This window comes from Ahaetulla prasina, chromosome 7 (assembly GCF_028640845.1).
Source record: "Ahaetulla prasina isolate Xishuangbanna chromosome 7, ASM2864084v1, whole genome shotgun sequence".
Taxonomy (NCBI): domain Eukaryota; kingdom Metazoa; phylum Chordata; class Lepidosauria; order Squamata; family Colubridae; genus Ahaetulla; species Ahaetulla prasina.
In genome coordinates, this window is record NC_080545.1 from 64,843,689 (window position 1) to 64,869,742 (window position 26,054).

The 26,054-nt window shown below is 37.9% G+C and overlaps 1 protein-coding gene across 3 annotated transcripts in view; it reads left to right on the top strand.

Moving 5' to 3' along the window:
- The window catches only part of UBN2 (ubinuclein 2), a 72,165-nt gene that overhangs the window by 10,895 nt on the left and 35,216 nt on the right, over positions 1-26,054 (top strand). For all 3 annotated transcript variants that reach the window (XM_058189715.1, XM_058189716.1, XM_058189717.1), the window contains exons 6-11: positions 42-540; positions 4,301-4,371; positions 5,117-5,246; positions 6,983-7,101; positions 8,985-9,098; positions 10,080-10,223. In XM_058189715.1, the coding sequence (XP_058045698.1) occupies positions 42-540; positions 4,301-4,371; positions 5,117-5,246; positions 6,983-7,101; positions 8,985-9,098; positions 10,080-10,223 (1,077 nt within the window). The remainder of the gene's footprint in view (positions 1-41; positions 541-4,300; positions 4,372-5,116; positions 5,247-6,982; positions 7,102-8,984; positions 9,099-10,079; positions 10,224-26,054) is intronic.

A 26,054-nucleotide genomic window follows, 5' to 3' on the forward strand; every position in this document is an offset into this window, starting at 1 on the left:
ACATTAATTCCATTCAGTTACTTATATTGTTTTATTTGCAGGGTAATAGCATTAAATTCACACAAATCTGAAAAGAAGAAGAAAAAATTATACAAGGATTCTTTTTCATTGGCTGCTATGATCCGAAAATTTCAGAAAGAGAAAGAAGCTTTTAAAAAAAAGGAGGTTAACCTGAATCCCACAGTAGCAGCTACCTGTTCTACACCCAGTAAACTTCCTTTGGCTCATTCCACTGGTGGCAATGATATGTCTGACTTGAATCTCAGCATTACAGATCCAGTCCTTTCCATTTTTGGCAGCACTAATGAACGTGAGCTCCTGCAGGAAGCTGAAAGTGCCCTGGAGATGCTGGGAGACATTGATTTTGATAGGTTGCTTGATGGTACCTCTGATGGAAGCCCAGTATCTGAGCCTTTAGGAGAAAATGGAAGTGTCACTCAGCCCCCCCATACTGCTGAGGTCCTGACACTGAAACAAGTGCCTGCCCTCCCAGAAGGTCTACCGGGAAATCTAGAAAAGCGTATTGAAGACCTTAGGACTGTAAGTATATCTTTTTTACTGGACTTTTTAAAAGAACTATTAGAATTCATGTTATTTAAGGCAATCTTTGCAATCACAATACTTTGCAAATTTCAAGATATATATATATATACAAACTGAAATGAATGTTTGAATATTGGACTTTGGTTTGAATTTGTTTGAATATTGGAGCTCTGATACTTTTTATTTCCTTTGACAGACAGCAAATTACAGTCCCTAGTAGCGTACATTGCTGATATGTATGAAATCTGTATGTATGCTATCAAAGATACAGGTTAACCTAATCCATCTGTTTTTGTAAGGCTAAAATTTCGATAAACATATATTTTCATTTCATAGAACCTATTTATGTGATCCGTATTTTCCTGTTTAATAAAACTTTCTTTGAAGAAAAGAAAATTCCATTTTCTTAGGTGTTAATCTCATTCTGTTGTGATTGATTTTCAAATACACAACCTATCCTGAACCATAAATATGCATGTCAGTATAGCCTGAGATTTTAAAAAACAAGTATAAAAAGTGGAACGAGGGGCAGCTAAGTAAGGCAGAATATCAGCAAATAGCCTGAGCCTGTAAAGATGAAGTGAGGAAAGCTACGACTCACAATGAACAAAGGTAAAAAATAACCAAAAAAGCGCTTCTTCTAACATGTTAAAAACAAGAAAAAAATCAAGGAAACAATTGCTGGGAAAAAATGGCAAAAAAGTGACAAGCAACAGGGAGAAAGCAGAACTACTTAACTCGTTTTTTGCATCTGTCTTTAGACAAAGGGAAAAAACAACCCAATCTATCAAAAACAGCACCACAAAAAACAGATTAGGAACATAAGTTAAAATAGGGAAGAAAATAGTAAATGAACACCTGTCTACCCTAGATGAGTTCAAATCACCAGGACCAGATGGATTACAGCCCAAAGTTATGAAGGAACTGACAGACAAGATCTCAGAACCACTGAACTATATCTTTCAAAGATCCTGGAGAACTGCCAGAGGACTGAAAAAGAACTGATGTAGTTCCCATCTTCAAAAAAGGGGAGAAAATAGATCCAGGAAACTATAGACCTAACAGCCTGACCTCAATACCAGGGAAGATTCTAGAAAAGATAAGCAACCATTCAGTGAACACCTAGAAGCAAATAAAGTAATAACCAAAAGCTAACATGGTTTTTGTTGATGATGATCAAAATCAGATCATGCCAGACTAATCTTATTGCATTCTTTGACAAAGTGACAAAAAGTGACAAGCAACAGGAGAAAGCAGAACTACTTAACTCATTTTTGCATCTGTCTTTACACAAAAGGAAAAACAATCCAACCTATCAAAAACAGCACTACAAAAACAGATTAGAAACACAAGTTAAAATAGGGAAGAAAATGGTAAGTGAACACCTGTCTACCCTAGACGAGTTCAAATCACCAGGACCGGATGGATTACACCCAAAGTTATGAAGGAACTGACAGACAAGATCTCAGAACCACTGAACTATATCTTTCAAAGATCCTGGAGAACTGCCAGAGGACTGAAAAAGAGCTGATGTAGTTCCCATCTTCAAAAAAGGGGAGAAAATAGATCCAGGAAACTATAGACCTAACAGCCTGACCTCAATACCAGGGAAGATTCTAGAAAAGATAAGCAACCATTCAGTGAACACCTAGAAGCAAATAAAGTAATAACCAAAAGCTAACATGGTTTTTGTTGATGATGATCAAAATCAGATCATGCCAGACTAATCTTATTGCATTCTTTGACAAAGTGACAGAATGAGTGAACCAGAGGAATACTGTTGATATAATTTACTTGGACATCAGTAAAGCATTTGATAAAGTAGACCATAACCTACTACTTGATAAAATAGAAATATGTGAGTTAGACATTATCACCACCAGATGGATTTGTAACTGGCTGATCAACCGCACTCAACGTGTAGTCCTCAATGGAACTGTATCTACATGGAGGGAAGTATGCAGTGGAGTACCCCAAGGCTCTGTTTTAGGCCTAGTACTCTTCAACATCTTCATCAATGATTTGGATGAGGGGATAGATGGGGAACTCATCAAATTTGCAGACAACACCAAGTTAGCAGGAATAGCCAACACTCCAGAAGATAGGCTTAAGTTACAGAAGGATCTTGACAGACTTGAACATTGGGCAGTAACTAACAAAATGAAATTCAGTGGTGAAAAAAGTAAGGTTCTACATTTAGGCAAGAAAAACAAAATGCACAGGTACAGTATATGTGGTACCTTGCTCAATAGTAGTAACTATGAGTGGGATCTTGGAGTCCTAGTGGACAATCATTTAAATATGAGCCAGCAGTGTTGCAGTTGCCAAAAAAGCCAACACAGTTTTAGGCTGCATAAACAGAGGGATAGAATCAAGATCACATGAAGTGTTAATACCACTTTATAATACCTTGGTAAGGCCACACTTGGAATGCTGCATCCAGTGTTGGTCGCCATGACATAAAAAAGATGTTGAGATTCTAGAAAGAGTGCAGAAAAGAAAAACAAAGATGATTAGGGGACTGGAGGCTAAAGAATGATTGCTGGAACTGGGTATGTCTAGTCTGATGAAAAGAAGGACTGGGGTGACATGATACCAGTGTTCCAATATCTCAGGGGTTGCCAAAACAAGAGGGAGTCAAGCTATTCTCCAAAGCACCTGAGGGTAGGATAAGAAGCAATGGGTGGAAACTAATCAAGAAGAGAAGAACTAAGGAGAAATTTCCTGACAGAACAATTAATCGGTGGACAACTTGCCTCCAGAAGTTGTGAATGCTCCAACACTGGAAGTTTTTAAGATGTTGGATAACCATTTGTCTGAAGTGGTGTAGGGTTTCCTGCCTAAGCAAGGGGTTAGAGTAGAAGACCTTCAAGGTCTCTTCCAACTCTTTTATTCTATTCTATATACTGTATAGCCGTGATGGCAAACCTGTGGCATGTGTGCCAGAGGTGGCACGCAAAGCCCTCTGCTGGCACGTGCGCCGTCGCCCCAGGTCAGATCTCCGTGGCGTTTCTTTCGTGAGCTTCTGTTTCCCTACAAAAGAAACAAGCTCACAAAAGAAAAAAATCTTACCTCTTGCCATGCGGCTGGTGTTGGGATGCCCCGCCTCCCGCCAGCCAGTTGGTCTTTGGGTCTCTGCTATACATTTGCATGCGTGTCTGCGCATGTCCACACCTTTCAGTTTGGGCATGTGCACACGTGCAGTTTGGGCACTCAGTGTCTAAAAGGTTCACCATCACTGCTGTATAGTATTTATATTTTATCTATAAAATGAGATTTAGATTTTAGAAAACATCTTGTTGAATATGAATGTGCAGTAAGTTCTTCTTTATATTTAGTCTCCTAGTTATTCTTTGTAGAACCCATAATACTTAAAATGTATTAGATAATCTAATTTTAATTGCATATTCAAATACAATTGGAAAGTTTAAGAAGTTTTCAAAATAAAATACAACAAGAAAGATCAAATATTTTGTATCCTATGCCAATATATTTAAATGAAGCCAATTGTTACTATTGCTTAAATAATAATATTTAATATTATTAGCAATATTAGTGCTTAAATATAGTAAATTTATCTCCCAATATTATACATAGTGAGGAAAGACAAAGTACTTGTGGTATTCTAGAATAAATACTTGGTAAAAACTGAAGTAGCTTTCCTGAGATTGTGAAAATATCCTATGATTACAGTAGAGTGCAACTTGCTAAATTATTAAAATGCTGGGCTGAAGTGCATTTTTATTGTTTTCTCTAGGCTGCCAAGCTTTTTGACGAAGAAGGCAGAAAGAAATTCTTTACCCAGGATATGAATAATATCTTGCTCGAGTAAGTGCTCATTTTGTTTTTCAGAAAAATATTTAGTTTAGTAGAATAATGTGTTGAGCACAATGAGTTGATTTCTAAAGTAGCTCATAAAAATCACTAGAATAGTGTTTATTTGTTGAAGAGTATATTTGTCGTCCCTTGGATATACAGTCACTTGGATTGCAAGGCAATCAAACTGGTCAGTCCTAGAGGAGATCAACCCTGACTGCTCGTTAGAAGGCAAGATCCTGAAGATGAAACTGAAATACTTTGGCAACCTAATGAGAAGGAAGGAGTCACTGGTGAAGAGCCTAATGCTGGGAATGATTGAGGGCAAAAGAAGAATGGATGACAGAGAATGAGGTGGCTGGATGGAGTCACTGAAGCAGTAGGCATGAATTTAAATGGACTCCAGAGGATGGTAGAAGACAGGAAGGCCTGGAGGAATGTTGTCCATAGGGTTGCAATGGGTCAGACACGAATTTGTGACTAACAACAACGTACTTCTTGTATTTAGGTTTTGTATTTTTTATTCATAATTATATAATATTCTTATACTTGTTTAGCCATGTTTATGGTATGGACATTAATCACAAAACCCTTTAAAAAGAGCAAAAAATAAAGAAAGTGGTGTCCCTTAAAACAACCAATTCTCAGATTTTTTTTTTCCATAGAGAAAATATAAACTTATTTGAGAATAGGCAATAAGATAAGAGTCTTGTCCATGTGTTCCTTATTAGTTGTGAATTTGTTTTCTGTTCAACAGTATTGAGATGCAACTACAGGAATTGAATCCTACTTTCCGCAGTGGAGTGTATTCTCATCTTGAAGCTTTTGTGCCATGCAATAGGGACACATTGATAAAACGTTTGAAGAAATTGCATCTCAATGTCCAGGTAAAACTACCTAATTAAGATACATTTTAATCGAGACACATCATAGATGGGTCAGAATTGGTTCCCTGTAGAATGAAGCATTACCTGCATGTCAAGGGTGTTTGTGTCTGTATCTGTGTGTGTGTGATTATAAAAGATTTATATCCCACTGATTTTTAAATAGACTAACTTCTTAATGTGCTGTAAACTAGATCACATAATTTCTTTGATGAAGATTGTTTTATTTTGAATTATTTTTATTTTTGTATTAATTTGGGATTAGAAATTGCAATCCTTTGGATAGACTTTCCAGAAGTAGCTAACTTTTTTCATCTGTTGCTGATTTGTAACTATTAATCTAAAAAGTATTTGAGAACTGTTGTGGTACTTTTAAAAATGTTGACTTTTAAAAAAGATGACTCAATTGTGAATAAATTAAAATCCAATAATAATGCAATACTATCATAATTAGACAAGCCCATGGTACTTTTTGGACTTGCTGACTTGTTTTTATGCTAGATCTAAGAACGTATGTTTTAATTGAGAAACACTTTTTTTAAGTGCTGTCAAGAAAATAAGTCTTTTATTTCTTTTAACTTACCTGATGGTCTGGAAAATTTGGTCCATAAATTTCAAAATTACCTTATTTGTCTATTTCAAGTGATGGGGGAAAGTACTTTGTCTTTTTTTTTAACCTTAAAAAGATCAGAAAAGATAGGAACATTGCAGGATGAATTTGAATGGCAGGCAGGCAGGCAGGAAGGAAGGAAGGAAAAAAACATAATGCCATTTTTGTTTAGCACTCCAAGATCACTTCCATTATATTAGTCAAGAAGAGTCTGGCCATTGGATTATTTCCCACTTCCCTGCATGCCTAAAAAAACTTCATTTTTTTCTTACTAGAGCCTTTCTCCCTCACTATAATAAATTGGGAGTCGAGGGGCACCACTTCTTAATTAGCAGATATCTGATGAATGGATAAAATATTTACCAGGAGGCAATGTCTTTGCATTTCATACTCCAAATCCTAAGAAGGTTGGAGGAAACCAAGACAATGTCTGGAAAGCAAAATATAGCAAATGAATTCTAGGTGACGCTTGCATTTTTAAATTTTCAGATTTCTGTGTACATTTTTTTTGCAATACAGTTAATTCCATCTTGACTATGGAAGATAAATAATGAAAAAAAAACCTCTTTTATATTGAATACAGGACCATACTGGCTATATTAAGTTCCTCATTATTTGTATCATTGTCATGGTCTGAACCTTTGTTCTTGAATTCTAGCCCTAGCAGCCTGACCATGTCTATTTGTCTTTTAGTTGTCTTGCTGCCATACAATTACATTACTATGGTGTTTTAAATTATTTTATTTTTTATTCTATTTTATAGATTGTAACCCTCTGTAAGTGACTAAACTATACGTATTTCAAATAAATTAATAAACACGTTTTGAAAACAGTAATATAGGTATAGCTCCTTACATCACCTAAGTTTAATTTAATTTGTTTTGCTCCTTTCCTAAGAAGGTTTTTCTACTGCAAACTTTTTTCTTTTCTCTTCTTAACAAGTAATAATGTTTTTATTGTTAAAAATATACATTAAATTTCATAATACAAGACTTAAAAAAAGCAATTGTTTTAGAACCAAGTTAATTCAGAAAATGAAAAACATTGTTCAGGGAGAAAGCTTCAGAGATGTATTGTGTGAATATATTACATTGCTTGCATCACTGTTTTAATGGTAGTATCTTCTCAGGATGATCGCTTGAAGGAACCATTGCAAAAATTGAAGTTGGCTATCAGCTGTGTCATGCCTGAACAACTATTCAAATACCAGGAAGATTGCCAGGCACATAGTCAAGCCAAGAATGCCAAGTATGTAGGCAAACCAAACAGCTCTTTGGCCAAGGGGGGGGGGAAGGAGATGAAAGGGCAACTGTCCTGTTTTATTAGAAAATATGATGTTCCAGATGTAAGGAGATTATGTTTGTAATTGCTACTTTTCTGCTTATATATAGATTTCCCTTTTTACAGTAATTCTGGGAATATAATGGAGCATTTATGGGATGGATATGTATATATGGATATGATGGATATGTCTCTTGCCCTAAAAAGATATTGATATCTGTCCATGTATTCACTTGGTCTTTTTTGTCTGCTATCTTAGCAAAAGCAGCTCTAGAAGCTATTCCTATTGCTTGTGACAGGTTATATTTATCTAGATATCTATTTCTAGATTTTAGCTGTTTCATTTTGTTTTTTCCCCCCAACATGTCCTGCATGTCTAGCTAGTACTGGAGTTGTAATTGAAAATCTTTAGCACAAGTTGGGATGACAGTTAATTTCTGTTAGAAAAGCTGTAGCCTGAAGTTTAGCAAACAGTGATGTTGCAATTTAAGTGGGGTCTCGCATGTAAGAAAAGAGCTATTATTAGTGATCACTGTTTTATTTAGTCCTACAGCTAATTGCTGGATACATTAGTGCTAGCAAACAATCCATCTGAAATTCTTCAAGGATCATTCCATTAAAATAGCCCTTCTTTTTAAATTTTCAAGTTTCATTTATATTCTTGTCATTGTAGGAGTAAACGCTTATTAATCTGTGGTTGCAACATATCAGAAGGAGTTGATAACGTATTTTCTGACTAAGAGACTTAAGAAATTTAATTAACAGCTATTTTGTTAGTTGGAAAAGGTGGTACCTTCTGACTTGTATTGACATACATACTAGCTGATAAGTGGTAATTGTATGAAACTTAATTACTTAATTAAGTTAAAACAGATTAAAAGTAAAGGTTCCCCTCGCACATACGTGCTAGTCGTTCCCAACTCTAGGGGGGCGGTGCTCATCTCCATTTCAAAGCCGAAGAGCCAGCGCTGTCCGAAGACATCTCCGTGGTCATGTGGCTGGTGTGACTCAATGCCAAAGGAGCACGGAACACTGTTATCTTCCCACCAAAGGTGGTCCCTATTTTTCTACTTGCATTTTTACGTGCTTTCGAAACTGTTAGGTTGACAGAAGCTGGGACTAGTAACGGGAACTTACCCCATTACATGGCAGCACTAGGGATTTGAACCGCCAAACTGCCAACCTTTCGATCAACAGGCTCAGCTGTCCTAGCCCCTGAGCCACTGCGTCCACAAAACAGGTTAACATCTGACAAATCTTGCACCACTTATTAGTTTTATAAATTTGGGACAGGACCAAATTGCTTTCCCACAGCTGAATTCTTAAATTATTTTATATGCAGTCATACAACTGACTCTTCTTGTCTCATGAAGGTCTTTCATATTTTTTTACAATTATTGCAATGAACTAAATGGAAATTGCCTCATTTCAGTGTCCAAGATATGTGTAGATATTCAGTGACTTTTAAGGTGATGGACTGCAAATACCAGCTTCTATCTGGAATAGCAAAACATCAACTGCTATAGGAAAAGGATTGGCAGAACCTGAGGATGGAATAAAAAAGGGATCAGTCTATACTCCCTACAAGTGAACTAAATCCAACTATCCTTAAATTGGCCCTTATCTAACACTAAACAGGTGTTAACCCTTCGTTGAATAGATTCTATTCATAGCCATGATTAGCAATACATCAGTTTAATTAGACCTTCACATAGAGTCCTGATCTTTCCTACCAGACAATTTCAAATAAGCCACCAGCAGGTATCTGAGTCTCTCTGGCAGTGTAATGATGAAACAAGCTTACTTCTGTTTCTACTCTTTACAATACTGTGCTTACTTTTTTGCTCCAGAATGCAAGCAGAAGATGAGCGAGACAAGAATGGTTCAGAAGAGGATGACGACGAGAAACCAGGGAAGAGGATTGCAGGTCCAAGAAAAAAATTCCACTGGGATGAGACAGTGAGGTGTGATACTATATTGTTTGATACTCCACTAGAGGTATTCTAAGTTACCATAGCACAGACTAATAAAATTTATTTCAGATCTATCAGGAAAAAAATATTTCTTGGACCTTTTTCCTGAGATGTAGCACAGTCACAAATGTAAATCTATAATAACTAATGCATGCAGTTCTGGAGTGGAAATGAACTGCATGGAAGTATAACAGAAATAAATAATCTTGGTTAATGTGAAGCTCATCTTTCTTGCTAATTTACTTGTTCCTAAGTGCTATCTAATATTCACTGTAGTTTCCCATACCTTTCACTGCATAAGGCTTTGCACACTTGTCTATATTGGCGTTCTTGTCCGAGAATCTTTGCTTTTATTTGGATTATGTAAGGTTCTGTCCTCAATATTTGATTTGTATTAGCTGCTATGTGAGGGATTATCAGAAGAGAAGTTAAAAGGAATGCCAAAGAAATTGAAATAATTTTGCTTTATAGGTGAGAAATCTGAAATGTGCAGTGGTATTTGCTTTACATTTTCCACCAACTTTATGGATATGGAGAAGGAAGAAACTCATTTTCATCTTCCGTCTTCAACAATGGAATGGGAATGGGAATGGAATGGAATGCCAAGTATGATTAAATACACAAGGATTTTTTCTCCAGTGCAGATCTTCATTTCTTAAATCCAATTCTGTATTTAGATTTGTTTCACTTAACAAATTCTCAATTGTGGAAAATTAGTATCTACTGGAAGTAATTGCAGTGTTTTTGGGTAAGAAATGTCCAAGAAATGGAAATGCCTGTTTTAAATTATAGAAAAGATAAGCCAGAATACAAGAAATTGAAAAGCCAGTTGCATTATATCATACAGAATACTATGCTTAGCTAAAAGTTATTGTTGAATAATCCTATTTTTAGAGAAAATGTGAAAGGTAAATGAGTAACTTTGACAAGTGATGCTTGATGCATTGAAAACAGCCAATTTTATTTCAACAGGGCTTTGCTGTGTAACCTTGTCAAGATAAAGCTGGATTGTTATGAGCTAGAGCCAAATAAAAGTCAATCTGCAGAAGATTACCTCAAGACATTTATGGAGACAGAGGTGAAGTCTCTTTGGCCAAAAGGTTGGATGCAAGCTAGGTATGATGCCTATTTAAGACAAATATTCTTATTCAGATTTTATGATATATGATGAATTAAGTTTTGTCAAAATTCAAGTATATGCTATTTTTCAGATCCTGGTTATAAGACATTTTCTGAAATAGTGTATATGAAATCATTAATTAGTGCTAGAATTTCCAGATTAGTATCTGTAGGCCTTAGAGTAATATCTTGATATCTGTGATGCTCTTATTTATTCTCTTTTCTTTTTAATCTGGTAATACATTGCTGGGAAAGTGCAAAGATGATCCAGCCATCAGCAAATGGAACTTGCTATTGCATCCCAAGGTGCTTAAAACAACAAAATAAACATAAAGCATTGTTTTCTGGAAAATCTAACAGTGTAGATGGCCACTAAATACAAAATAAACATTTTTTATATTGCAAGGGAGGGTTTTGGGGGGGGAGAAGTCCAGGGAATATCTTGTTGATTAGTTTGATATTTAGTTGTAGTAACACATAATCCTGGTTTGTGGTGGTCCTACATGTTTTTTAAGATATTGAGTCAAATAATCTTGCTATTGCAGCAAAATGTGACACTGAGTTCAATCTGACTTACCCATCAAATGCAAATAAATATATATTTATACAGCTATTCACAATGTAGGATATGTAGGAAAGTTGTATTCTTTTAAAAACATGAGCAGAAAATTTTTGTTGCCTGAAAGCTACACAAAATTTGGATCAAATGTCCCAGTGAATGTGGTGGGACTCCAATTAGTCTTCAAGGGCAACCCTTGTAAAGCTCATTGCATTAATTCTGTCTGGGGATAATGAAGACAAAGATGACTGTTGTCAGAGTTTCGTACTCCAAAAATGTATCACAGCTGGTCTTGGTAAAGGCATTCAGGGTTACGTCTTCATCTATAGATCCAGTATAATCATGAATTAAAGAGAAACCTCATAGTTGTAGCCCTGGGCCTCTCCAACTATGACTGCTGGACAGTCACTCTGCTCTAATGCTGTCAACATCAACATCGGGAATGAGATGAACCTCTGCAATACAGTGCCTCCAAACAGCCATAAGTGGTCCGAGATGCTAGCATGATCAGTGTCAAAACCAGCTAAGATCTAAGAGAATAAGGACAGCTGCACTCTCGCTGTCCAACACACAAGGGTAACCTATTGCTGTTTCTGTTCCATACCTGGATTTAAGTCCTATCTGAAAATGACCAGCTAATTAATTTCACCCATGATTCTTTGCCCTGGATTCCCATAATATTCTCCAGATGTTCCATAAAAATGGGAGGTTGGAGATTAGGCTGAAGCCATCTAATAAGGGGAAGTTGGAGACATTGTTTTTCACCACAAGCATTCCAGATATCTTTTCTATCATTTCATAGGATCTCTGATCAGGGACAGATTGGTAGAGTGCATTCTTTTTCTACCTTAGAAATAGCTATGTTCTCTGTCTCATTATTAACTTTATAGAAGCTACTATATTGCTGGAAATTAAGAATTAAGATTATTGGTGTTTATCTTTTTAAACTTTAACAATAGTTTAAATTTATCCATTTAATTGTTTAATTCATAGCAGCTTGTTTTTGGTATTGATAAGTTTAAAAAAAATTTTAAACTGATCTGCTGTATGGTGAACTATGTACGGTTGCTTTGAAACACAAAACGACATTCTACCTAACTCCTAATCAGACAGAGTAATGGAGAATTTATGGTAGTTTCAAAATCGGATAATTTTTTATTTTAAAAATCTTTATTTATTGTGGTAATCAGTGGAAGGACAACTATTATATCAGTGTGGAACATAATAAGTTGCATTAAAAATAGACCAAAAGAACTAAATTTAGAATTTTGAGTGGAAAACTGCTATTAACATAACAACAAAGTTAGAAACTTCTGTTCATACTATTCTATTTTTAGTATATACTATTGCCCAAATGTAGCAAGGTCTAAGGTATTTATGTCTGAATGACTTTTTATGGACTTACAGAGCTGTTCATTTGGAAGAGTAAAACCAAAAAGCTTCATTCTCCAGAAACCATGTGGCCTGATAAGGTTAGGATAGTTCATTCATTGCCCAAGAACAGGAACAGGCTTTTTTTTTTTTTTTTAAGAAAATGGGCAAAGAAATACCTGTTCTTTTACACCTCCTCTTCTAGAAATGGTAGAAAAAAACTGATTAGTTCTGTTTAAATGTTGCTGAAATGGAGAATTTTACATGTGAGCATGCTTGATAATCCCTGTCTTTAATGTCACTTATACTGTATTGGGTTTTTGTAGGAAGGAAGCCCATGTGCATAACAGTATTAAGTGTTGATTTCCTTGTTAGCCAGAATCTTACATGGGAGCTAAAATAATATCTCCTCTGCAAACGTTTGTATTGAACCTAAATGTCTGCAAGAAAGCCAATGTCACTAGAGCAGAATCATTTATTTCAGTAATGCCTGAACTTCAGCTTTTTAAAAAAATGAATTCTAAAGATTATAGCACATGGTTGAAAGGGTAGAGAGCAATACTGATACAGGAACAACTGGGAACTTGCAGAATCTGTTAAAAAATATATGTAACTTGAAGCAACTTTAATTTTTCTTAACTATTTTAATGTGCAATATTATTTAGAATCACAAGAATTGCAGGAATAATTTATTAACTACCCTTTTATTTCCCTTCAGTGCATGAGAAGAGTCAGACTATGCAAGAAGAGCAGGTTACTATTATTCATGTTCATAATGTGTATGATAAGGACTGGCATGTTAGGATACAAAAAATATTAAGTGCAAGGAATTAAGTACCCCAAATAATTGTTTTATTAGTTCTTTTATTTATAATGAAGACAGTATACTAGCATACTAGCAATGTGAATATGTGTTCAGAGTGAACACATTTAAAATGGCTTAAATTGAGAATGTCACTGAAGTAACATTATTACAAATTATGATCAATTTATGAAACTTCATAGCTTCTATTTGCTTCATTGTCTTGGCTATTTCAGGAAAGTCAAATACATACATTTCAGTATAGTAATTATTAATCTTCCTTACTGCCTTGTTTCAATTGTTTGTAGCTTGATTGGCACAAATGTGGCTCTATACACATGTAATCTTAACAACCCTTTTGAGGATTAGAAATTACAAATACTGAATTTAAAAAGTTGATTAATCAGTTGTATAATCATTGGCCAAAAGTTTTATTCAAGAATGACTAGGTAACAATAACGCAATCTTTAACCAACTATTAATATATATTTAGTGTGGACTTATATATTTGGCTCTTTATGAAGAGTGAAACTTGTTTTCAGCCTGAAAGAGGTTAGACTGAAAAGGTAAAATACAAGTCACAAAACTTTAGTCAAGGTAAGAAAATATAAAAAGCTTGGAGATGGGTGGATAAGAATGAGCAGCTTACATACGAGAGTGTTCTAAGGTTTGGGATTTTTCTTTATAGTGAGTTTACAATAGCTATTATTGGGATAATAGAAACATAGTTGAACATCGCCATTTGGATCAGTGGGTGATTGCTCCACTATACAAGCCCCCCTCTGCCAATAGATGCTCATATCCTGCTTAAAGCAGGGATCCAAATAAAGTATTCCTGATAAATGATTTTATAACTTCTATCTGAATATGTCCAGCAGATTAGAGCTACTATCTCTTCTTAATCCTTAATAGACATTTTACAACTTCTACCTTAAAGTCCTCTCACAATCACTTTTTTAAACATTTAGTAACAGTTTATCTTTCTATAATTTAAATCTGTTAAATACTCTGGAATATTTAGACTAAGTCTTGGTATCCTTTTGATATTATCTCTGTTCAGTCTTCTTAAAACATAAATTGGTGTGGGTGTATTTCTTTATACAATTTACTTCTGGTTTGTTGGAACTCTTCCCAAAGAATATCATTCAGAACTAAAACAATACTTGGGTTTCACCTTATACAAAGTAAAATAAAATTACTATTTGCTATAATTTGTAAATTAAACTTTTCTTGACACAACTTAAAATGATACTATCCTCTCCTTTTTGCATTCATATCACATTACTAACTTCAGTTTGTAATCAATTACTCTTTGAAGATCTTTTTGAGTGAAAAAAACTGTGTCTGTGAAATTTCATCCAATTTAAGCTACTTTTTGTAACGTTTCAAGATCCTAGTTTTGAAACATCAATTAATTTTACAAACGTTTCCTTCATTTAGAAAGTGTAGAACAGGGGTCCTCAAACTTTTTAAATAGCCAATTCATGATCTCTCAGATTGTTGGGGGGCCAGACCAGCTGGGTGGGCATGGCTAGGTGGTCATGTGACTGTTTTATTTACTTTTGTTTACATGTTGCTCTTTTGGTTGACTTTCTTTTTACTATATCGTTTTTTAAGTTGTTTAGGAGTCTAATGGTCCACTTCAGAAAACTCAGTTTTGCAACAATTCTTCTCAGCCCCAAGGAGCTTACAATCAACAAGCTTCTCTCTCTATGTCTTTTGTATCTCTCTCCTTCCTTCCTTCCTTCCTTCCTTCCTTCCTTCCTTCCTTCCTTCCTTCCTTCCTTCCTTCCTTCCTTCCTTCCTTCTTTTCCCTTCCTTCCTTACTCTTTTTTTCTCTGCGTGTCTCTTGTCTCTCTCTGTTCCCAGGGTGGGGGTGGGTGGGAAGGAACCCCTGAACTGGTGCTGGATGATGGGAATCTGAAGTCTGGAGGCCGATGAGTCATGCACCGAAGACCACTTGGCCGGTGGAGAGGCAGGGCAATCCTGCTGTCTCCCCAAAAGTAATATATCTCTTGTCACTTGAAACTTGAAGACTCAAGGCAGCATGAATGTTTGTGTTATAGCCGCTGGAGCTACTAAACAGCGTGGCACTCTCCCCTGATGGCTGCCCACTTGTCCTCCCCTGCATCCACCCCTTGGCCAGGGGACGCAGCACTTTCAAGCTAGTCCGGCTGGCGGGTGGGCGAGCAGGCGGCCCTCCAAACTAATCCTCCAGCACTCTGCCGGCTGTGTGGAGGCCCCAGGAGGCCTCCATGAGTCCCAGTTTTGGCTGGCAGAGTGCTTCTGGAGGCTGTGGAAGCAAAAAACAGGACCAGTAGCACTCTGCTGGCCAAAAACATAGACCTTAGCTTCCAGTTCTAGCCTACAGGGCTTGTGAAGGTAAAGCCTTCGCTTGGCTGAAGGGTGGGGGCTGGCGGGTGGGCAGGGCAGCCTCGTGGTCCCATGCGGCCTGGATTAGTTTAAGGGCTTCTGGTGTAGAATCTTCCTGGTCATATTTTATGTATGTATGCTTGCATGTTCCTTTGAATCAATGATGTCTCTTGTCAACTGCCTGGACAGGTCCCTGCAGTTTTCTTCACAAGTTTTCAAAGTAGTCTATTATCCTAGGGCTGAGAGAAAGTGATAGACCCAAGCTCACTCAGTTGCCTTTATGCCCCAGGCAGGAATATAACTCATGGTCTTCAGGTTTCTAGCATGATACTTTAACCACTACATCAAATTGGTTTTCACTGTTACACTTATTGGTCTGATTTTGGGGTCCTTTAATTCCTTTTGATGATAGATAGAATATTTACTTTTCTGCAGTCATCTGGCACCTCAGCCGGCGGGGGCGGTGTTTCAGTATTTCTAAAAAATAGTATATACATGTTTGGCTGAGCCCTCAACAAGTTTCTTCAGGTTTCATCTAGGTTTTGGAAATGTCAGCTTATTTGAAATAAAGGGGTATTTCCCCACCTCTATCTAAATCTATCATTTAGATAGATGCTTTTCTATCTAAACCATCAATTTACCCCTCCTTCCTCTTCAGAGTTGTCAAGTAGAGCACATAAGACTTCATGTTGGGGAGAACTGAGATGAAAATATACTGCTTTTGATTTATTATCTGTTACTATTTTTGCCACCTTCACTGATTGATTGATTATGTCATCAAGTATTTTCAACTCCTAGCAATCACATAGATTTTCTGTCTCTTGTTTCTTCAAGTCTCCCAGTGATAAATTCATCACCACCATAACTGAATCTATCAATCATGCTACTCCTCTTCTTCCCTTTCCTTCATGTTTCCCAGGGAGCTGGATCTTCCTATTAGGTAGGAAGTACAGGTAGTTCTTGCTTAATGATGGTCACTTAGCAACTATTCAAAGTTACAATGGACTTCCTCAGAGCTACTTAACAACCCGTTTTCAAAGTTCCATTGTCGCAATCTTTCCATAGTCACATGATTTCATTTTGGGCTCTTGTCAATCAGTTTGCATTTACAATTGTTTGCAGTGTCCCATGGTCACATGACAATGATTTTTGGCATTTGTGGTTCCCAATTTCCAGCAAAGAAGTCCAATGGAAAAAACTGACTTGCTTAACAACTGCAGCACTCACTTAACGGCAGCAGCAAAAGCCATAAAATCAGGTGGTCAAACCAGTTGACCATTGACTGCCTGATTTTATGACATTTTGTCCTGCTCCCCACACACACATGCACGTATAGCAGGAGTTCTACACCGCCCTCAAACAGGTCCTCGGAAAGCACTCCTGTTGCACAGGTCCAGATTCTAAACTCAGCAGAAGAGTCACTGGGTAACCAGTCCAATGGGCACACATGAAGATAAGGAAAGCAATCCATGATTCAAACAGGTCAGGATACTTGGCACAAGCACAAGGCATGGAACTGGGCATGTTGCTCCAGCAACACAAGTCCTCAGGGCAAGATTACGTAGGCAACACTGGTACAGCCCTTCATGAGAGGCGAGGTTGCCTGCTCACAAGTAATCTAGATGACTGGGGTTGTGTCTGCCTCCTCTCTTCTCTACCTGTCCTTAGATCAGAAGGGTGTGTGGACTCCACCTCCTTCTCATTGCTAATGGGCTGCAGCTGCTCCTGGTCCTTGTCTGGAGCTTCCTGGCCAACTTGCTGCTGCTGTGGCTTGCATCACTCAGCCTCAGCCTGCCACACATCCGATCAACCCATTTGAGACTGCTCTGCCAGGCTACCATGCTCCAAGCCCCAGTACTGACCAACCTTCAGCTTTCCTCTGCTGACTCACTCACCCTTCTCTGAACTTGCATTCAGAGAGGCAACCAGCACCAATCCATGACACTGTATGACTTATATAATTCCAGGCTCAATTACACTCATAAATTGAGGACTACTTGTAGGATACCCTGGTCAATTGTGCCTTGTGTGAGAACAATGGGTTGATTTGTTCAGCGATCCATTAGTTTATTTTCTTGACTGTCCACAATATTCTCAAGAGTCTTCTCCAACACCAGCGTTCAAAGGCATCATTGCTCTTCATATCCTGCTTCTTTAAAGTCCAACTTTAACTTCCATTAAGCATCATAGGGAATAACATGGCTTGCATGATTTTGATCTTTGTAGGTATAGACGAAGAGTATTAAACTCACCGCGACATGTTGCCATCATGTGATGTATCATGATATTTTTTCGAGGAGCTGAGGTGGGTGTGACGCATTTAGCTCACAGGCCACCAGTTTGACACCCATGGTATAGACACGTTGTAAAATTTGAATATATTTTTCAAGGCCTTCATGTCTGGTTGTTCTTCTGCTGGTGCTAGCCTGCAGTGTATTTTTTGACTGCTGCTTCTTTTACCATTGATTGATCCTGGTAGGCAAAAGAACTGTCCATGTTATCTTCAATTGTAAAGTGACTCTTGACATGGGATATTGATGGGAAATAGGCTTTTCAGGCAGTATGTTGATTATGCAATGTTGTACTTGGGGCAGAGAAAGTTGTTTATTTCTTTTACTTAAAAATCCACAAAACTGTATTTTTTATTATACGAGAAATTCCATATGTAGTGAAGATTGGAAGAAGAAGGGGAAGAGCGTTTTTTTAAAATAAATTTTATTTTATTCGGAAAATTAAGGTAAAATGCAAACTTTTAAAAAAAAGATTTTTTTACAAAAACAAAATATAGACAAAACATTAGAAAAGAAAAAAGTGCATCAAAAAAGACAAAAAAACACACATATATTATCCTCCTAATTGAATACTGATAAATATATTGGATTTTTATTAATTCTCAATATTAATTCTCCCCCTTGCGGAGCAGGCCCAATACCTGTATTTACAGCCAGTTTGACCTGTCATCCATCTAGTATCTAAAGAGGCAAAGTAGTTAACAGATGAACCAACAGCAAAGTTAAACTTCAAAGCTCTCTGTTAGCAATCTGTTATTGTATTTAATTTGTAGAAAGCCTACAGTCACTATAGCCATTATCTCTAATCTGTCCAGAATCAAATGCCCTCATTTGATTCTTAATAATAAAACTTCTCCTTAAGATTTTGGTTGAAAATAGCCCAACAATTGTGTCTTATTCCACCAAATCCTCTTTTGTCAATCCATCTTCCAAAAATTTCCAGTCCTGTCAGAGTTTAGGCAGCGTGACTAGTATTGTGAGATAAACCCAGGAGCAAAACACAGCACATAGAGCCTTTAGATAATTAACAGTGGTTTTATCTACAGCTAAATATATACAGACTTATACATGGTAAATACCTTATCATACAGCTACCGACACAGAGCAATGAGATACACTACGAAAGAGAACATGAGAAGGGAAACGCCCCCTAATGGCTTTCCTTATATAGGCAGCTTCTTACCCAGCTTCTTAAACTGGCAGTAACCCTGCCGCCTCAATCCCATTGCATCGACTTCCGGTTGCCTCTGCTTACAACCTTCCATTATTTTACAGCTATTAAATCTACATACCCTGACAAGTCCAAATCGTTTTCCAGTTAAATTTAGTAAGTCGATTACCCAATCACCATCAATCTTAAGAAATTCCCATTCATCACTCATTGATTCTGTTAATCCCAAATCTGTAAAATCCATATCCCCATCAGCCTTCTCCAGCAAACCTGCAGTTTCCAAACCAAGTTCTTTCTCATTTAAAACTGCCAAAAGCAATTTAGATTCCAAACCATCCAGTTGTGAGCTTGGTTTGGCTACAGTTGCTTGTGTTTAGATAACCTCTTTAGTTTGATTTAAAATTATGTTGTTTTATCAAACTTTTTACCAACTTTTTTCAATCTGAACTTGTAGATTAAAAAGCATTCTGTTTTCAAAGGCTTCCCAGAGGGCTTTATCTTTTAAGTTGGTACATTGTTTGTATTTTAATTATAGTCCTATAACTGGGCACTCACAATCAGATATTTTCCTAGACCAGGGGAGTTAGACATTCACAAAACATTGAGATAATATTTCTCACAATAAAGAAGGATGGGGAAAAAAGAAAATTTCCATGAAGCATTTAAAAATTAAGACCAGAGCTTTTTAAAAGTTACGAAAGTGTGAAAATCTGATACAAATGTAAATGCAAACGGATCACTTTCACTATCCAGAAAATCTCCATTGTCTTCAATACTAAGAAAGTGAAAGTAATTCAGACAGCAGAGTGAAACATGAAAAAATATTAAAGAATTCACGTTCAATCCAGCAAGAGGTTAAAGTGAATCAGTCTTCAACCGGTCAATTGACTTTTAAAAGAAAAATCAAGCTAAAAAGGAAAATACAAATCATGCAGGTAAACCCAGATGTGCTTAAAAAACCGATCAGCTGAGGGGAAAAAGGGAGACCCAATTTTCCGACCGCTCCTACTAGAAATTGCAATCCTCAAGATTCCTCTTCCCAGGAGGATCTACAATCATTCAAGATTCATCTTGGGTCTTTCTTAGGTGCTCCCATTCAGATCTAGGAAGGACTGCCAAAGAACCTGTTTTGGCAGCAAAATCAGCTGTTCATTGGCAGGAGAAACAAATCCCCTTGGCACTCAGCATGCCATCTTGCGAGAAGCGGGAAGAGCATATTTTCCGCAAATGGTGTTAAAACTTTTGAGAGAAAAGAAAAATTGATCTTGTTCCCAGTGGATATCTGGGTTTGTGAGTTTGTAGCTAATTTTTGACCATTGCTATCAGGATATAAAAAAGCTGTGGTATACAGTAGCAAGAATTCTGCATAATTTATGTGGGACTGTGTGTTGCAAAATGAGACCAACCCAAAGAGGTTGACTGTCAGTAGTTTCCATTAGCATTGACCTTTCTAGCAACTGTTTAGGTAAGTCAAAATGACACACTATAGATTTATCCATGAAATTAATAATTGCACCTACTCCAAAAGAGCTGAAAGTTGTATTTCTGGAGCTTTGTGGATATGAAGACTAACAGGAATAATAAAATTCACTTGCCTGCTGTTGGTCTTCAGAACTCTTCTTAATTGTTGAGAGGCCCTGTCAAACGTTTGGAAAGTAGCTTACAAAGTTTTCCAAAGATGAGGCTCTGGAGTAATTCAGATATTTACTTGTGAGGTACATTTCCACAAGTATGACTTTTTATAGTCAACTCAGGAGTATGGAACTTGAGCAGTACAAACCGTAGCTAGTTGTACTAGAGCTCCCTAATAAAAACACAAAGCAAGGGCTCACTTTCTTTGTATTTCTGCTGCAGAGATAGATCTCCTCACTGTTCCTATTTATACAGGTGGCACGGTTGGAGTTTGAGGAAACAACAGGGTGGTGGTTGAAGGGTAGAGATTATGAAAGTCTGTACAAATGTCTCCATTGTACTCTTTATGCTTCAATTCCTTCTGCTCTCTGCCAATCAGCATGTAATACTGAAATTGCTCTTCTAAATTTTCTGAAGTGCCCTGTCTTACTAATCCATCCTTCAGTTTATCAGAAAGTCATTCCCAAAATTGGTTAATCAAGGCAAAATAATTCCAGTATACATCTCTGACAAAAATTAAAAATCAACTACCTACTCATGAACGTGATTATTTCCTTGCTTCAGCTTGTACTTCTCTCAATTTGTGATGTTTCTTCTGGCCACAATATCAAAAGCAGCTCAAAATCTTTGCATGAAATTCTGGTAGTTATCTAAGACTGCATCATTGCTCTCAATGAGCGGAATTGCCCATCAGGCTGCTCCTTCCTTCAACAGGCTGAGAACGAAGGCTACTTTACTCCGATCAGTTGGAAATTCTACTGGTCTCTTCACCATGAATAATTCACATTGAATAGTGAAAGTCAGGAATTGATCCTGTGCCCCACTGAACTTCTCCAGCAGACTTCCAGGATATCAAAGTAACATGGCTGTGGGGCAACTTGTGGGGCCACTCCCAGCTGAGGTAAGCTTTGTCCCAGATTCTGTGCTCGCTGTATCATGGCACTGTGCAGGTTCGTTATTTCTATTTGTAGCTGGTGTGGATGCTGCAATAATACCTCAGCCACTTGTTGTGCAGACAAGTTGCCTCAAGGATCTGTTGTCATATTCCAGGTCTTGAAGGCAAGTTCTGATTTCTCTGCTGAAAGACAAGATTGTTGTCAATGCTTTGAGGTAGACAGAATATAAAAAAAAAAGGAGCAGCTTTGGTTTCCAGGAATGCTATATTGTGCCAGGGTACAATAACAATCCTGAAAGCAAATAAATCTTATACCAAACAAAATCATAGTGGGAATAGTCTTTTCTAAAACCTCTCCCTCTCTTAATAGTTTGTTGATTCCTTCCCCTTTCTCAGGGCCATTTACATTCCTTCACATTTTTGTGTTATACAATATCTATAAAAATAATTCTCAATTTACTTTTGCAAATGTACTTTTTCAGCCAACAGTGCAGCATTATCTGCATATAGACATACACATGTATATTATCAAACAATCTGTTATTATTACTAGCTTATTATCAAAGCATTCAATATACATTTATCCATACATTCTTTTTATAGTGGATTGCTGGATGCTACTGTTTCATGCCAGACTCTCAGTCAATGCTAGATTTGTATGGCTGAGCCTGCAAATGTGGTTTACATCACAGAGATCTGATTTACATGGAGATGTAACCCTGTTTGAGATTTTCCTGCCAAGTTTCTAGCTGCTCCAGTAGCGTTGATAGAGCAATTGGGGAGGAGGTAGAGTGGTAACTTTGTAAAAGTTGGCAGTACCAGAAGTACTTCCTCAGAGCTGGTCAGGTGAATATCTGTATGATACATTGAGCTTTAGGGAAAGGATAAATGCCCTTTCTGTACCATCTGCTTCAGTGACCTGCAATATGTCTGCCCAAGCTTCTGGATCTTTTGGGTAGTTTGGTGGTAAAATTCCCTAGACTGCAATCTCTATTTTCTACAGAAGAATCATCTGTAGAGAATTCATCTCTTCTGTAGGGACCACAGATTTATTCCAGAAGATTTTGGGTCCAGCTTGAAAATAGATGGCCACACATTAAATCCGGTGTTTACCTCAGAACTGATAGCATGTAAACTGAGTATGGAGAACATTGTCTTTACTTATCATTTTCATACCATTTTCTATCTAAGAAATGCATTATGTATTCAACTGATTTCTACATGGTTGGTAAATCAGTTAAACTATATTATCCCAAATTAAGAAAGACTTTTCTGAAGGCGCATGGATAATTTCCAAGCAACCTTGCAATCAGCTCTTCCGTGGGCCTTGCCAGTCTCAGGAATATGGAGCCAATGTGAGTTTTGGAAGAGATTGCCCTTAAGCAGCCTCTCCTTCCTCACAAAGGGTTACTTGATTTATGGGGGAGCTACAAGAGGTAAAGAACACGTACAGCAACAATTAAAACAATGAAGAAAATATGTGATTGATGAAAGTTGATACCCATATTGAGGAATATATTACATCATTAAGAGCGATGAACTGGAGTTATTTCTTCACTCTTAATTGTGATTGCAGTGGCTGTGCCCAAGATTACCCTTTCCCTTTTAGGGCGAATTGGAGGGAGGTCTTTTTGTAAGGTATTGTGATTTATTTACAGTTGTTTTGCAGGTAAAATTGCTTGCATTCACTAGGAACAGAACTCCACTTGGATATTTTGAGAGTCATATTACTCCTGTATCTGGGTTTCTTTGGCCTGATTGCCACTCTTCTTTTCTTAGCCAAGTGTTTGGTGAAGGTGGTGAGGCATCAGTTACAGACAGTCCTAGAAAAATAGATTTTTATACACACTTTACTTTCAGTCTTCAGGCATGAATATGGTTTGGAAATGGTGCTGGTCACCCCAGTGGAGTACCTTTGTTGAGACATGGATGAAGAGAGCATGTTTTGTTAAAATTCTCAATAGCCATAACCAAATACCATATGGACATAGTATATTTCTAACTGCCTATAAAATTAGTGCTTGGACCACCGCTTGGTAGTGATTCCATTTTTTCCTAAGTGAGTGGTTCCAGTCAGCATGTGAAGAGAAAGAAGGATAGTGTATGTGGTTGCTCCGACTTTGATTAGTGCACTAGCAGGCCTTTTTAGACTGGGAAGCTTGGTAACAGTGATTCATGCCCTTTATAACCTTGTATTATTGCTACTTTGTGCAATATATTCTATAAGGGGCTGCCTTTGAAAACAAACTTAACAAGCTTCAGCTGATTCAAGATGTGCCAGCCTATCTGCTAATTGAAGTTAGCCATATTACACTAATGTATTACAGTTGCAGCATTGATTGCTAGTTGGCTTCCTTCCTCATAACTTCCTCCTTTTAAAAGGTTGTTGAGGATCGTTTTCTTCCACAGAGCATTTGTGTGCCAATGGTGTGAGGGTTGCCAAATTAGTTAGCTATCATAATGTGGTGTTTTTATTTGTATTGCTTATTCTGTTGGATTTTAACAGCTGTGAGTCTGAACTAGATGGTATTTGTGCAAACAAAAACCAGTATATTAATACCTCGCACTGAAATTTTGGTAAGACTTAGGCACCCTGATCCAATTCTTTCTACTCTTGGTTTTGAATATTTTTTCCCCTTGCATATGCTACTGTTGTGAAATTTCTGCACATATTTTCAATAATAGCCAAGGATAACGACTCTCAAAGCCATTTCAATACCTTTCCTCTCCTCTCCTTTTTTCTTCATTGTTAAGGTGTCTTTAAGATCATTGTCTTGCTGAAATATCAGTCTCTTTTCAGCTTCAGTTTTTTCACTGAATATGGGAATTTGTAAGTAAGTGTACATAAACAGTATGCAATTTCAAATTTGCAGAAAGTTGTATTTAATTTTGTACCACATAGAAGTTGTGTCAACTTCAATGAAATATTCAATTTGACAGGGGACCTAATAGTTTATGTACAATTGTAGATGTGATAGCACTGAAACAAAATAATGTCATGTTTCAAAGTGAGACTATACAAACTGCCTTCATTTACAAATCCTCTGCTAATGAATAGCTAACAGTCAAGCACTAAGATAGACTGAAAGCCAAATGTGCAAGTACATGCATCCTTCAGAAATACATACAAAAGAGTGGGATCTTGCCTGAGAGCCAGACAGCTATAAAGTTTAGTCCAGAGTAAAAACTTAACATGGGTTCAGAAACACCTAATCTACAACAGCCCCAAGCGTCAAATGCTAGGGAGTTTACTGAGCCAGTTCAGGACAAGGAGCTAAGATTCAGGAGACAGATCTGGATCAAAGGACATAGAAAATCAGATCCAAGTTTGGTGAGTTCCCAGCAAAGAGGCCAACCTGATGATTGTTTTTCATTGACCCAGATGCAAGTATGACTCATTTATAGTCATTTGTGACTTTGCTTCTAAAGGAGCTGTATTGCTCAGCTTTCCAAAGCATCCAATAAGCTCTACTCCTGCATATTATCTGCCAAGATTAGTCTCAATTGATTGTTTGGCAACTCCTGAGGCTGACAACTTATTTATTTATTTATTTATTTATTATTCATATTTGTATACCGCCCTATCTCCCGAAGGACTCAGGGCGGTTCACAGGCAAATAAAACATTCATATACATATTAAAATAACCATTAAAAAACTTATTCTAATGCCAAATTTTAAAATATAAATATAAATATTAAAACCAATTTAAAACCCCTATAAATTTAAAATCTAGGCCAGTCCTGCACAGATGAATAAATGTGTCTTGAGCTCACGACGGAAGGTTCGGAGGTCCGGAAGTTGACGGAGTCCTGGGGGGAGTTCGTTCCAGAGGGTGGGAGCCCCCACAGAGAAGGCCCTTCCCCTGGGCGTCGCCAGACGGCACTGCCTAGCTGACGGCACCCTGAGGAGTCCCTCTCTGTGAGAGCGCACGGGTCGGTGAGAGGTATTAGGTAGCAGTAGGCGGTCCCGTAGATAACCCGGCCCTATGCCATGGAGCGCTTTGAAGGTGGTTACCAAAACCTTGAAGCGCACCCGGAAGGCCACAGGTAGCCAGTGCAGTCTGCGCAGGATTGGTGTCATACGGGAGCCACGAGGGGCTCCCTCTATAACCCGCGCAGCTGCATTCTGAACTAACTGCAGCCTCCGGATGCCCTTCAAGGGGAGCCCCATGTAGAGAGCATTGCAGTAATCCAGGCGAGACGTCACGAGGGCGTGAGTGACCGTGCATAGGGCATCCCGGTCTAGAAAGGGGCGCAACTGGCGCACCAGGCGGACCTGGTAAAAAGCTCTCCTGGAGACGGCCGTCAAATGGTCTTCAAAAGACAGCCGTTCATCCAGGAGGACGCCCAAGTTGCGCACCCCTTCCATCGGGGCCAATGACTCGCCCCCAACAGTCAGCCGAGGACTCAGCTGACTGTACCGGGATGCCGGCATCCACAGCCACTCTGTCTTGGAGGGATTGAGCTTGAGCCTGTTTCTCCCCATCCAGACCCGTACGGCCTCCAAGCACCGGGACAACACTTCGATAGCTTTGTTGGGGTGGCCCGGTGTGGAAAAGTACAGCTGGGTGTCATCAGCGTACAGCTGGTACCTCATACCGAAGCCACTGATGATCTCACCCAGCGGCTTCATATAGATGTTGAACAGAAGGGGCGAGAGGATCGACCCCTGCGGCACCCCACAAGTGAGGCGCCTCGGAGCCGACCTCTGCCCCCCTGTCAACACCGTCTGC